The following is a 15,045-nucleotide window of genomic DNA, read 5'->3' as shown; positions in this document are numbered from 1 at the left end:
GCTTAAAAAAAGAAATATGCATGCCCTGGCTTGTAGGATAGTTAACAGAGAACAAAGCACTGGCTGGATCCAACTGTGATGGTCTGCACTAAAAGAACTTTGTTCCCTCACTTTCCACCATCGCTGACACTTGCAGGACTTGACATCACCATCATTAGGGGGCTGAAGAACACTGAGGTCTTTGAGGATGAAGATGTGACCTTTGAGTGCAAGGTCTCCCATGACAATGCGAAGGATGTGGAGTGGAAGCTTCAGGAGGCCTCTCTCCAGAGCAATGAGATGAACAAGATCTCCGTTGAGAAAGGCAGGATCCACATATTGCAGCTCAGGAAGGTGACCCAGCAAGATTCAGGCACTGTCACCTTCCGGGTTGGACCATATACCTCCACGGCACAGCTCAAAGTGAAAGGTAATCCCTTGAGGGCCGTTGTGACAAAACTAATAGGCAAGCCAACTGTGAGGGGGAAAGAGTACAGAGAGCCCCCCCCATCTTGAGGAGCAGCTCCTCCACCAGCAGCGGAGCCAGCGGGGAGGGGGAGGAGTCCAGTGGGGAAGGAGGAAGTAGGAGACGGGGATCTGGCACATAGGTGGCAAGTTTTCCCTTTTCTCACGAGGAAGCCTATTCAGCATAAGGGAATTTCCCTTTTAAAAAGGGATAACTTGGCAGCTATGCTCTGGCAGGATAGCAGAGCCCTTGCTGCACGTGGCAGAGGAAGAGAGAGAGGGGGGAAAGGGGGAGAAGGAAAACCTGGAAAGGAGACCTTTTCCCCCTCCGGTTCCGGAATTACGCAGGAGGAAACGCGGAAGGAGATTTGGGGTGCCCAGACTCTTATGTTGGAAGAAAACGCGGGAAGTGCCATTCCAGGGTTCTGAGTCAGACTGAGAACATGTATCCTGTACAGCTCTAGCACTGTAAATAGACTGCACATAATAAAAGCATGAAAAGGCAACGGTCTGGAGAGTTGTTACTCTAGAGTAGTCGCACCTGTGACACCAACTATGTTATATCTTGAGCTTCTCTTTGTGATTGGCAGAAAGGAGGAAATGTATCAATATGTTTTAGCACAATCGGCTTCCGGTTACCCAGTGGCGAACGGTGCCGCTTGGCTGCCTGGGGCGGGGCGTCGCTCCGCAGCATGCGTGCGTTGTGACGCATGTGCCAGGATGGACTGCGCATGTCTGCACATGCGCAGTCCGTCCGGGTGGCCGGCGAGCTCTGAAGCAGAGTGTGTTATGGAGCGGTTTGCCACCGCCGCGTGGAAACTGCTCCGCAGCGCATTCTTTTTCTTCTTGCTCGGGCGGAGGAGGCGAGGGGCGGGCCAGGGGCGCTGCCCCTGCGCGAGTGGAGCTAGTATGGAGCTAGGGGCGGCCCGCCCCCTACGCCCCTCCCTTGCTACGCGCCTGCGGTTACTACTGTAAAATGTTGTGAGACAGGAAGTCATAATTCCACAAGGCAGGCTGCATATGACTAAGAAGAAGAAGAAAGAAACAGATCAGCACATGTGAAAGAAGTGAGAGGAAAATATTTTGTATTCTAATCATAGTTGCCAAGTCTCCCGTATTCCCTGGGAAACCCCCGTTTTTCCAGCTGTTCCCAGATGAAAAAACGGATTTTTTTTTGTTTTTCCCCAGTTTATTCTGGCGTGACGGCCATTTTGGAACTGGGTGGAGCATGCTCAGAAGCGACTTTTGATGCTGCTTTGCCCAGTTCCAAGATGGCTGCAGTGCGACTTCTGGCGCGGCGGCCATTTTGTAACTGGGCAGAGCAGCATCAAAAGTCGCTTCTGAGCATGCTCCGCCCAGTTCCAAAATGGCGGCAGCGCTACTTCCGGTCTGCTACTTCCGGTCCGATCCCTTATTTCTCCAAAAGGAACTTGGCAGGTATGATTCTAATGAGCATTGTGATCACCCAGGGCTGAATGTATTTGTTGTGCAATAAGTTTAAATAAAAGAGACTAAGAAGAACATGAAATGATTTCTGAATCTGCAAAATTCATCACACGAGCCTGGAACCTCCTTTAAGGCGCTATGAGGCAACTGGGTCATTATTTTCTGCTAGTCCCTCTAGCAGTTTTCTAAAATACCATTCACATTTTGTATTTTTAGCACCACTTCCCACATTTAAAGAGGAGCTGGCCAACAAAGAGCTGCAAGAGGACAGTACGGCCATCTTGAAATGTGAAGTCTCCCAGCCTGACGTATCGGCGACATGGAAGAAGGGAGCCCAAGTGATTTCTTCAAGTTCCAAGTATGAAATCCAGCAAGAAGGGACAATACTCACCTTAAAGATTTACAATCTAAAACCAGAGGACTCTGGCAAATACACCTGTGACATTGGGAACCAGAAAACCACAGCAACCATCGCCGTTGAAGGTAGGGGTTTTGTTAAGTCAACAGGTCCTAGGATCTGTAGTGCAAATTATTTGTCCATGGTTGTCTTTCATTCTAGACTAAAAGGCCTTAACCGACCTTGGATACTAGCTATTCTTCTTAACCATTAACATTCAGGTCATCAGAGCCCTGCACTGATGAGAACCTGACATCTATAAGCTTTATAAATATAAAAGGCTAGTCAATGTAAACACATCCATATGTACTAAACTAGTAGTACATAGTTTCTGAGAAGCCTCCTCTTACCACTGCACCCTACCCTTGTCATTTAGACCTATGGATGTATCATTGCTTACCCTGAAGCAACATTGGACTGTGATTTAGGAGCCAGTGTGGCGTATTGGTTAGAGTGTTGGACTACGAACTGGAAGACCAGGGTTCAAATCCCCACTCAGCCACGAAGCTCACTAGGTGACCTTGGGCCAGTCACCATTTCTTAGCCTAACCTACATCACTTGAGCTCACTGGAAGATAAAGATGGTTTTTATGTTGTGGTTTTATGTTGTGAACCACCCCGAGATCTGCGAACGATGGGTGTTATACAAATGTAATAAATAACAAAAATATCTCTATAGATGTAATGAAATAAATAAATAAATGTGAGCATGTGCTTTGAGTGGCACCAAGTTCTATAGACTTCACTTCCCCTACAAGTGAAGCAAGGACCAACATTCTTTGTTTGTTTTTTGACATTTATTGAAAACTTTTATTAAGAACATTAGGCTCGAGAGCACTTGCCAGTCTGCCTCTCCTTATCTGTAGCTGATGGTCTGCATTACAAACCCCCAAATAACTATTTGCCTTCAACTCACAATGATCTCATTTCTCCCATATGGCCCTCAGCTCTCCCAGCCCTTTTTGAAGCCCAGCTTGAGAGCCAGGAGGTTGAGGAAGGCTCAGTGGTCACCCTCCTTGCCAAGCTCTCGAAACCCGACGTGCCTGTGAAGTGGAGCAGAGGCTCCCTCAGACTGCGAGCCAGCGACAAGTACGAGATGAGGCAAAAGGGCTCCACTGTCGAGCTTCTCATCCACAATGCGCAGCCAGAGGACTCTGGGGACTACACCTGTGACTCTGGGGACCAGCAGACCACAGCATCAGTGCTTGTCAAAGGTGAGGAGGAGCACATTTCCTTAAACTTTCCTGCTGCTGGGACTGGCCTTGCACATGGGAATATCAATGAGCAGACCCTGGAGAGCATATTATGCCAAAGTTAGCTTGGCTGCATTGGCTCCTGGGCTCAGCTCAAGGTGATGGTTATTTTCTTTCAAATCCTGAATGGCTTGGGCCACATGTGTAGTGTCACAGTCTGGTCGGCGGGCAGTTGAAGCCCTGGCTGAGGACGTCAGGACCAGAGGCAAGATGGTGGTGTAGAAGCAGGAACAGGTGCAGGGTTGAGGGTCCAGCAGCAGGCAGTCGCAGGGTCAAGGAGCAAGGCAGAGGCAAAGGTCTGGGAGTCAAGGAGCAAGGCATCGGCAAGGCAAAGGTCCAAGGGTCGAGGATCAAGGCGTCGGCAAGGCAAGGGTCCAAAGAGCAAGAGCAAGAGGCCAGAGGCAACCAGGCAGGGATAGCGTTGCTGTGGCAAAGAGCTGAAGGGAAATGCTGAGCTTTTATCCCTCCCAGCTCCTGCCACCAGGTGCAGTGAGTTATTAAGTGGCCTCACCTGGGTGGCCACTCCTTGCTTCTCCAGCACAAGCTGAGGCAGGCCCCAGTCCTGCAAAGCACCACAGGCCCCAGAGCCTGACTCCTGACATGTAGCCTGTCCACCAAAGGAGGGAAAGGGGTTAGCCTTTGTTGAGGGCAGCCAGTTCCTCTGCAATGGAATCCCCCACCCAGTTAGACTTGCTAGGCTATGGGTTTGCCTAGTGTTTCGTTTTAATAATCAGATACTTTTTTGTTTCATTTTAATAATCAGATACTTCCTCATAAAATTGCTCACAACCCAGTCAAACTCTGAAGCCTTCTCTTTTCCACTGACTCCCTCGATCTAGGAGTCTTGGTAGACCACAAACTTGACATGAGTCAACAGTGTGATGCAGCAGCTAAAAAAGCCAATGCAATTCTGGGCTGCATCAATAGGAGTATAGCATCTCTAGATCAAGGGAAGTAATAGTACCACTGTATTCTGCTCTGGTCAGACCTCACCTGGAGTACTGTGTCCAGTTCTGGGCACCACAGTTCAAGGAGGATACTGACAAGCTGGAACCTGTCCAGAAGAGGGCAACCAAAATGGTCAAAGACCTGGAAACGATGCCTTATGAGGAATGGCTTAGGGAGGTGGGCATGTTTAGCCTGGAGAAGAGAAGGTTAAGGGGTGATATGATATCCATGTTCAAATATATGAAAGGATGTCATATGGAGGAGGGAGAAAGATTGTTTTCTTCTGCTCCAGAGAAGTGGACACGGAGCAATGGATTCAAACTACAAGAAAGAAGATTCCACCTAAACATTAGGAAGAACTTCCTGACAGGAAGTTTGACAGAGGAATTTGCTGCCAAGGAGTGTGGTGGAGTCTCCTTCTTTGGAGGTCTTTAAGCAGAGGCTTGACAGCCATATGTCAGGAATGCTTTGATGGTGTTTCCTGCTCGGCAGGGGGTTGGACTGGATGTCCCTTGTGGTCTCTTCCAGCTCTATGATTCTATGATTCTAAGTGGGAGAGTTAAGTTCGGTGATAGCAGTGGGACTTAAAACAAGTTTAGCTTGGGCTGGATAATTGTACCCCCATGAAATATCTGGGTCTTTCTTTAATATGTTCTATTTTCTTTAATATGTTCTATTTTCAATAAATGAAGAAGCAACTGACACATCAGTTAATTAAAATATATTAGAGGTCTGCAACCAATATTTTGGCTAATACATTCCAACACACACAGCCTGTGTCTCTACTGTCTCTTGTAACTCTGTCCCAACTCCCCAACATTAATTAATGTTCAACGAACAAACTATGGGCTGGTGAAGTCGGAACCACCACTTCCACATATAAGGCAAAAAACTACCAAAGTGTTGCACAATCCACACCCCTTGGCCTGGAACATTAAATATCCACATTGAGCCCCCCCATTAAATATCCACATTGAGCCCCCCATTAATTTTCCTCAAGATTATAATTTTTAGTGCAAAAACAATTTCATCTATATGTATAAAACAAGAAAAATAACAACACGGGTAACAAAGTTTAGCTGCCATAAATGTGTTACTTTTTAGGTGCCTTTGATTACTGTTATGAACCATTTTCTCTGCCTTTCTAGCTTTGCCGGTACTTTTTATTAACCTGCTTGAGAATCAGGAGGCAGTAGAGGGCGGCACAGTCACCTTGCGCTGCGAGATCTCGAAAGGTGGTGCACCTGTGAAGTGGAAAAAGGACAGATCCCTCCTGAGGTCCAGTGGCAAGTACACCATGAAGCAAGTAGGCACCGTGGTGGAACTGATGGTTTCTGAGCTGACTGCCAATGATGCAGGAGTGTACAGCTGTGACACAGGAGACCAGGAGACCTCAGCTTCACTGCTGGTGAACGGTAAGGCTTCAGACAGTCTTTTGGAGAATCATAGAATTGTGTAGACCCTTTAAAGTAAAGGTAAAGGGACCCCTGACCATTAGGTCCAGTCGTGACCGACTCTGGGGTTGCGCGCTCATCTCACATTATTGGCCGAGGGAGCCGGCATATAGCTTCCAGGTCATGTGGCCAGCATGACAAAGCCACTTCTGGCAAACCAGAGCAGCACATGGAAACGCCGTTTACCTTCCCGCTGTAGCAGTTCCTATTTATCTACTTGCATTTTGACGTGCTTTCGAACTGCTAGGTTGGCAGGAGCTGGGACCAAGCTCGGGAGCTCACCCCGTCACAGGGATTCGAACCGCCGACCTTCTGATCAGCAAGCCCTAGGCTCAGTGGTTTAACCACAGCACCACCTGGGTCCCTTTTAACTCTCCCACTTAGAATCATAGAATCATAGAGCTGGAAGAGACCACAAGGGCCATCCAGTAGACCCTTTAACCATCCCCAAATAAATTCAGACAAGACTCAAATTTTTGGTTGGTTGGTTTTTGGCAGAATTTAGGCCACAACTTTATTGATTACAATCAAGTGAGTGGTTGCATAGGCTCTGGTTCGACTAGCTACCTGCACCCTTGCAGGCAGCGCTGACCCAGGGCACACCATAGGTCAGCCTTGGGTGAACACCCGGCGCAGTGGAAGGTGGGGTCAAGCCAGTCCACCAGCCAGATGCCCTCCTGGACTCAGGCTCTCAGGGTTGACCAACCAAGAGTCCCAGGATTCCTTTAATGGAATACCCATCGCATAGGGATGGCCAGACCGCTCTGCCACCCCTATCACCTGAACCAGAGCCTATCCGCAACCTTACAAGTTGTGACAATTTGCTAGGTGAAACCCAAATGGCACCAGCCAATCAGCCAAGTGGGGAAAATTCCTGCCGTGCCCCTGTCCCAGCGTCAGACGGCACATGACGGCATAGCAAGGTCATGCGTGCAAGCCCTAAATATAGGGAGAGGTGGGCGGGTGTTCTGATGCACTGGCCCAAAAGAGGAAGCTCAGGGACATGTACATGGGCTTATATAGAGGTCCCTCGATAGAAATTTGCTGGCGTCCCATTGGTCTAATTGCACCCAGCATCGAGACACCTTCAATGGGGTGTTGTGGCCATCCAAACGTTCCTACGCACAACACAGGTTTGGGTTGCCAGGACACACCGCAACACATGACCTCTTGTTAGGGAGGACCCAATTTGTTGGAGGGTACCTCGAGGGTCATCTAGTTCCAACCCTCTGCAGTGCAGGAATCTCAGCTGAAGCAACCATAACAGGTGGCCAGCCAATCTCTGCTTTAAAACCTCCAAGGAAGGAGAGTCCACTACCTCCCAAGGGAGACCGTACCACTCTCAAACAGTTGTGTGGCAATGACCCCTCTTCCCATGAAATAAGACACATGACACACTGTATAGGTTTTAATTGGGCGAAAAGGCCACAACTTTATTGGTTACAGATGTTGAGCGGTATTGGCTTAGGCATTGGAACCTAACCACTAAATCTGACTACAACCCGTGTGTTGCAGTCTGTGAGAAGTTAACCACCAGCAAGGATCCGAACAGCTGAGGGGTGAGTGGGCAACGAGGCCGAGTTCCCGCCTCTGCTCCATTTAAAAGGGGGTGAGGCCCCGCCCCGCAGCCCACCTTATTGGTCGGCTCAGGCATGACGTAGGCGGGAACTCCCCACACGCAAAGGGGCTGGGCTCCCAGCCCCATCGCTAGAGTGCAGATGGGTCCCGCCCACAACTCCACCTCCGTGGGATGCGGAAGTGGTTTTATTATTGTCATAATTTTCCCCTGATGTTTAGTAACTTTCTTGTAACTTTAATCCATTGGTTCGAGTCCTATCCCTCTGGAGCAGGAGAAAACAAGCTTGCTCCATCTTCCATGAGACAGCCCTTGAGATATTTGAAGATGGCTCTCATATCTCCTCTTAGTTGCCTGAGAGATGATGACTTATTCGTCACTTGCTGACTTATTGGTTGCTTGCTTCGCAAAAAGGCTCTTAGCAGTTTACAAAACTTTAAAGACACAGAGTGTAACATAAAATCGGAAAGGGAAAAGAAGAACAAGGAATTATAACAAAATAGAGGTGGGGGGAGAAGCTCAATTCAGTTCACATTTAAAGGCAGACTTAACTAATTTTCACTTTCCGAAATTGATGAATATTAGAGACCACATTTAACAGGTGTGTGTGAATACTGTATCAAAGAGATATGGAAAGAAAAAAGGAACTGGGGGAAAAATCTTTTTGCTTTAATTTTAGAAGCACCAGCCACCATAGTGGAGACACTGAAAGATATCACCTTGTACGAAAATGAAGATGCGGTGTTCCAGTGCAAGGTCTCTCGGGAGAAGGCAAAGGACGTGGAATGGAGCCTGAGTGGGGTGCCTCTCCAGTCCAACGAAATGAACGAGATTGAGGTTCGAGGGAAAGTTCACATGCTCACCCTCCGGAAGGTGACGCTCGAAGACTCCGGCTCTGTCACTTTCAAAGTGGGACAGAATTCTTCTGAGGCCCAGCTGACCGTGCAGCGTAAGTGAGCTAACTCTTTATAGGGAAATCTATGTTATTGACCCTCAAACTGGTCCACCTTTTTTTTTTGCAAATGAGGCCCAGCTAAATGAGCAGCACAAGTAAGCCAGTCCTTTAGAGGGAGAGCTCTCCCTTCTGTCGAAATAATCTGGATCCTGCAATACCCTATTGTGTCTGTCAGAGGAAACTTAGCCCTGTTGACTGAAAAATCTACAGTGGTACCTCGCAAGATGAGTGCCCTGCAAGACGAATTTTTCGCAAGACGAATGCGTCTTGCGATCTGATGGTGACTCACAAGACGAATTCATCTTGCGAAAAATTCATCTTGCGAATCGCGGTTTCCCATAGGAATGCATTGAAATTTAATTAATGCGTTCCTATGGGCAAAAAAAGAAATTTCCATGTATTCCTATGGGAAACCGCGATTCGCAAGACGAATTTTTCGCAAAACGAATTGACTCGTGGAACGAATTAAATTCATCTTGCGAGGCACCATGGTACTCATCTACTCAAATCACAGATCTCTTTATTCTAAGTGCAAACCCTGAGGTTCCTTTGGGGTGAATATTGGGGGTGCGAAGCAGCGATGCAAGCTCCCAGCACTACTGTGCTTATGTGAGACTACTATAATAATTTTATCTAATTAAACCTCTGTGGGTACTCATGTTTTTTTAAACAATTATTTTAATGATTATTTTGTGTGTGTGTGTGTGTGTATGCTTGTGTGGTATGTTTGGTTGCATTGTTTTGTACATACCATATTTTTCCATGTACAAGACCAGGCATCCCCAAATTTCGGCCCTCCAGATGTTTTGGACTACAATTCCCATCTTCCCCGACCACTGGTCCTGTTAGCTAGGGATCATGGGAGTTGTAGGCCAAAACATCTGGAGGGCCGCAGTTTGGGGATGCCTGTACAAGACGATGCTTTTTGTTTAAAAAAAGGGGGCAAAAACTGAGTGTCGTCTTAAACATGGATAGTGAATGCAGAGGGGGGGGGACATGCAATTAAAGGCAGCAGCAAGCAGGAGATTGGCAGTGGCAACTGGGTGGGCAATTGGCGGCTATGGCGTGGCAGGCTGGCGATTGGCAGCTGTGGCGAGGTGCGTGATTGGCAGTGACGGTGGCAAGCGATCGGTAGTGGCGGGCAGGCGGGTGAGCGATTGGCGGAAGTGACCTCCACCCCCACCCCCACCCCAAAAGCTAAACAACTTAATTTCTTAATTTGGGGTTAAACAAAATAGGGGTCGTCTTATACATGGGGGCATCTTATACACGAAAAAATACAGTATTTTACAAATAGAGAGATTCGGGAAATAAATATAATATATTTATTTCCCAAATCTCTCTATTTTTTAAATATGTACAAAACAATGCAACCAAACAAAATAAGCCTTACAATACTCACAGAGGATTTATTAGATAAACGGTTTTACAACCAGGGAAAATGTCCTAATTAGATGTTGGACAGTGTTAGTCCTCTATTATTATTTTTTGCAGAAAAAAATACCCCCCCCCCTGGGAATAGTACAAAACTAATTAATTTTTTATGCTTGCTGAACAATTAAGCAGCCCATCGGGTGTCACTGTTCTCTGAAATAATGGTATGTGATAAACTCTGGGGGGGATATTCTCAATAGTGGCACCCACACTTTAGAATGACCACCCTTATCAGGCACCATTGGTGTATAATAATAATAATAATAATAATAATAATAATAATAATAATAATAATAATAATAATACATAGCCACTCTGGGTGGCTTCCAACAGAAATATGGTTGTTGTTGTTTAGTCGTTTAGTCGTGTCTGACTCTTCGTGACCCCATGGACCAGAGAACGCAAGGCACTCCTGTCCTCCACTGCCTCCCGCAATTTGGTCAAACTCATGTTCGTAGCTTCGAGAACACTGTCCAACCATCTCGTCCTCTGTCGTCCCCTTCTCCTAGTGCCCTCCATCTTTCCCAACATCAGGGTCTTTTCCAAGGATTCTTCTCTTAAAAGACACTATTTTCTTGAAGATTAAAAGCTTCCCTAAACAGGGCTGCCTTCAGATGTCCTCTAAAAGTCTGGTAGTTGTTTTTCTTTTTGACATCTGGTGGTAGGGCATTCCACAGGGCAGGTGCCACTACCGAGAAGGCCCTTTGCCTGGTTTCCTGCAACTTGGCTTCTCGCGGCGAGGGAACCGCCAGAAGGCTCTCGGTACTGGACCTCAGTGTCTGGGCAGAACGATGGGGGTGGAGACGCTCCTTCAGGTATACTGGAGGCCATTTAGGGCTTTAAAGGTCAGCACCAACACTTTGAATTGTGTTCGGAAACGTACTGGGAGCCAATGCAGGTCTTTCAAAACTGGTGTTATGTGGTCTCAGCGGCCTCTCCCAGTCACCAGTCTAGCTGCCGCATTCTGGATTAATTGTAGCTTCCGGGTCACTTTCAAAGGTAGCCCCACATAGAGTGCATTGCAGTAGTCCAAGCGAAATGGAGTTTTGACACCAGGTAAAAGCATGATTATTCATCCAAGCGTTTGACTAAAGTGGTACCCCTCATTTAGCTGAAGTGGTTACATTACTGGCTTAAGTTGCATTTAAACTAATATTGTTTTATTGTATTTCAATGCTGTTCCTCACTCTGGGGCTGTATTAACAATGAAACATGGTTTAAAACACACACTTGCATATACACACCATTCTAGCAAAGGCTTTGTTTCCCCCTCTGTACAGTTGCTCCAGTAATCTTCATAAAGCAGCTGGAGAATGTGGAAGTAGATGAGAACGGCACAGCTATCTTCCGCTGTGACCTTTCCAAACCCAATGTCCATGTGGAATGGAAGAAGGGTTCGTCCACGGTCCAGCCCAGCCAGAAGATTGAAATGAAAGTAGAAGGAACTGCCCACAGCTTGATCATCCATACCGTGGTCCCTGAAGATTCAGGAGAATACAGCTGCAGCACAGCCGACAGGAAGACCACAGCTCGGTTAAAGGTTAAAGGTGAGAACCTCTCTTTGGAGTTTATGACTAACAGGCATGGAGAACCGTTCTTTGCTCCATGGATCTTTATTAGGATTGGGCCAAATTTAACAGGTGGGTGGGACTGTACACCTGTCAATCATCTGAGGGGAAAAAATTGGCATTGGGTGATTTAGTGCTCTGCGAGCCAGTGTGGTGTAGTGGTTAAGAGCGGTAGACTCGTAATCTGGGCAACCGGGTTTGCGTCTCCGCTCCTCCACATGCAGCTGCTGGGTGACCTTGGGCTAGTCGCACTCCTTTGAAGTCTCTCAGCCCCACCCACCTCACAGAGTGTTTGTTGTGGGGGAGGAAGGGAAAGGAGAATATTAGCCGCTTTGAGACTCCTTCGGGTAGTGATAAAGCGGGATATCAAATCCAAACTCTTCTGAAGTCCTGAAGCATCTCACTCACTTCTGAAGCAGCTCACAGCAATGTGAGGAAGAAGCCTTGATTTTTTAAAGGGGGTTCAGTGAAACCCCTTTTGCCACCAGGAAGGGGTTTTCACTGTAGTCCCTGAAAAAGCTAAGTTTTGTTACAGCATTGAGTACAGTACAAAACCTTTCCTGATCAGGGATGAGTCTGTATTGAATCTTGCCAAACTGAGCTGGTGGGGGGGGGGCTGAATTCCTCTGCATTGATTGTGTGTGCCAGTTCCCTATGGGGAACTGTTGCATGCAGCCAGTACAGGATTGAACCCCATATCCTGCCCATCAGCTGAGAATCTGGCCTCATGAGCCAAACTGGAACCCCTGGCGGGCAAAAATTAATCCATGGGCCAGAGGTTGTCCACCCCTGGTTTAGTGTAACCACATAACAGTGTGAAATTTGCTGGGAGAAATGAAAAAATAATTGTGAAGCATATTACACACAGGAAAGCACTACTGAAAATGATTACAGTAACTTTTATGCTTGGACTCTGGGCTCACCAAACCCTTCATGATTTCCCTTGAAGTTCCTCATATGTTTCACCTGCAGACAAACCACAAAATTCATAGCAAATTTTGTCTTGATCACCATCTGACAGCAACTGAGGAATGCTCAAATCTCTCCCCAGAATTTTTTTTTCTAATCTTACAACAACGATTTAGGCTTCTTCTGAAATTCTGCAGGTACTTTGCCTGGGAAAGAACCTCCAGACCAGCATCAAATTTCAGCTTAGACCATTTTTTGGGTGGCATCACTACTTTTGGAGGTTGCTCCAGACAGCTTTTCCCTTTAAGCTAGTATTTTACAGAGATGGGAGGAAAGAGATCAACCGTTATGTTTTGTATTTTCGTGTACTAGGGCTTTAGGGGTGTTGAGAGCATTTGGCCAAGAGTGCTTGACTTATTAGCACACACCCCTTTTGAATGTCAAAGTGCTAGTGCAATTGGGGCATTTATTTATCCATATACTGCATTTATATAAAATAAAAAAAAATTCTTTCCAGTAGCACCTTAGAGACCAACTAAGTTTGTCATTGATATGAGCTTTTGTGTGCATGCACACTTCTTCAGATATATATTTATATAGCTTGCCCCATGAGACATGTTTTCTAGGCAGCCCAAAAAGCCATCACTATATAAACTAAGTACAGTGGAACCCCAGTTTATGAACACCTCGGTTTACGAATTTTCGGTTTACAAACGCCGCGGACCCATCTGGAACGGATTAATTCACTTTCCATTACTTTCAATGGGAAAGTTCGCTTCAGTTTCTGAACGCTTCAGTTTATGAACAGACTTCCGGAACAAATTACACCCATGCTTCGGGTTAAGTACGTTTCAGGTGGAGTACTCCGCGGACCCGTCTGGAATGGATTAATCCACTTTCCATTACTTTCAATGGGAAAGTTCACTTCAGTTTATGAATGCTTCAGTTTAAGTACTCCGCGGACCCGTCTGGAACGGATTAATCCACTTTCCATTACTTTCAATGGGAAAGTTCGCTTCAGTTTATGAACGCTTTAGTTTATGAACAGACTTCCAGAACCAATTGTGTTCATAAACCGAGGTACCACTGTACAGCTATAGCAAATGCTATTAAAAAAAGGAAACACATCAACAGATCATTTTTTAAAAAAAATGAAACCCGACTGCTATTCCTATTCTGAGCCAGGAGGAGGCATGATTAAGAAAGAGTAAGTCGTGTTGATCATAATGACTCTCTCAGATACCAGTTCTCTTGAGTGTGTGCATTGCCTTCCAGCTCTCCCTGTTCTTTTCAAACGTGGTCTCCAAAACAAAGAGGTTGAGACGGGGAACACAGTCTCGTTGCGCTGTGAGCTGTCCAAGCCTTTGGCCCCGGTGGTCTGGAAGAAAGGGAAAGTGGCGCTACAGTCAAGTGACAAGTATGAGCTCAGGCAGGAAGGGAACTTTGCAGAGCTCCTCATCTATGATGTGGAAGCTCAGGATGTTGGGGAGTACACCTGCGATTCAGGAGACCAACAGACAACAGCCACTGTGAAAGTCAAAGGTAAGAGAAGCTTGGGCTCGTTCCCAGCCCTTCTGCATGCTTGCCTTTGTGGCCTGGGGTATGTGCATTTTTTATCAATAGTTCCACTCCAGAGATGTAACAAGCGTTTGTCTTGCATGTGTTGGTATTGACCAGGCATCCCCAAACTTTGGCCCTCCAGATGTTTTGGACTACAATTCCCATCTTCCCCTACTACTGGTCCTGTTAGCTAGGGGTCATGGGAGTTGTAGGCCAAAACATCTGGAGGCTCGCAGTTTGGGGATGCCTGGTATTGACCTTTAAAGCCCTATACGGCCTCGGTCCAGTATACCTGAAGGAGCGTCTCCACCCCCATTGTTCTGCCCGGACACTGAGATCCAGCACCGAGGGCCTTCTGGTGGTTCCCTCATTGCGAGAAGTGAGGTTACAGGGAACCAGACAGAGGGCCTTCTCGGTAGTGGCACCCGCCCTGTGGAACGCTCTCCCAGCAGATGTCAAGGCAATAAGCAACTATTTTACTTTTAGAAGACAACTGAAGGCGGCCCTGTTTAGGGAAGTTTTTAATATTTGATGCTGTACTGTTTTTAATATTCAGTTTTTAATATTTCTGTTGGAAGCCGCCCAGATGGCTGGGGAAACCCAGCCAGATGGGCGGGGTATAAATAATAATAATAATTATTATTATTATTATTATTGCATCGCTGTCATCATGTTTTCCCCTGGATTTGTAGGAACGCAACAGTGGGAGCACATCCTGCAGATTTGGGTGCCCAGAGCATTGGATGGGGGGGGGAGGATGGGGGGAGAGTAAAGCACTTAAAGCAGGGAGCAGGCTACTGCCTCACAGAAAAATGGTAAGGGTAATAGAAATGCGAGAGAGAGAGAGACCCTGAGAAAAAGAACATATAAAACCTATAATGTAAAATCAGGAAAAAACAAGCAGAAAAACTCTTACAAAGGTAAAAAGGTAAAGGGACCCCTGACCATTAGGTTCAGTCGCAGACGACTCTGGGGCATAGCTGTCAAGATCTCCCTTTTTTAAGGGGAATTCCCTTATGCCGAATAGGCTTCCTCGTGAGAAAAGGGAAAACTTGACAGCTATGCTCTGGGGTTGCGGCGCTCATCTCGCTTTACTGGCCA

The 15,045-nt window shown here is 46.8% G+C and overlaps 1 protein-coding gene across 35 annotated transcripts in view; it reads left to right on the top strand.

The window, feature by feature from the left end:
* The window catches only part of OBSCN (obscurin, cytoskeletal calmodulin and titin-interacting RhoGEF), a 304,918-nt gene that overhangs the window by 134,366 nt on the left and 155,507 nt on the right, over window positions 1–15,045 (top strand). For 32 of the 35 annotated variants that reach the window (XM_088654044.1, XM_088654041.1, XM_088654038.1 and 29 more), the window contains 7 exons: window positions 137–409; window positions 2,107–2,373; window positions 3,235–3,501; window positions 5,637–5,903; window positions 8,198–8,467; window positions 11,188–11,454; window positions 13,660–13,926. In XM_088654044.1, the coding sequence (XP_088510170.1) occupies window positions 137–409; window positions 2,107–2,373; window positions 3,235–3,501; window positions 5,637–5,903; window positions 8,198–8,467; window positions 11,188–11,454; window positions 13,660–13,926 (1,878 nt within the window). The remainder of the gene's footprint in view (window positions 1–136; window positions 410–2,106; window positions 2,374–3,234; window positions 3,502–5,636; window positions 5,904–8,197; window positions 8,468–11,187; window positions 11,455–13,659; window positions 13,927–15,045) is intronic. The other 3 variants (XM_088654052.1, XM_088654037.1, XM_088654026.1) reach the window with 1 other exon arrangement.

This window comes from Zootoca vivipara, chromosome 11, assembly GCF_965207765.1.
Source record: "Zootoca vivipara chromosome 11, rZooViv2.hap1.1, whole genome shotgun sequence".
NCBI lineage: Eukaryota > Metazoa > Chordata > Lepidosauria > Squamata > Lacertidae > Zootoca > Zootoca vivipara.
This window is presented reverse-complemented; position numbering and strand designations above follow the sequence as displayed.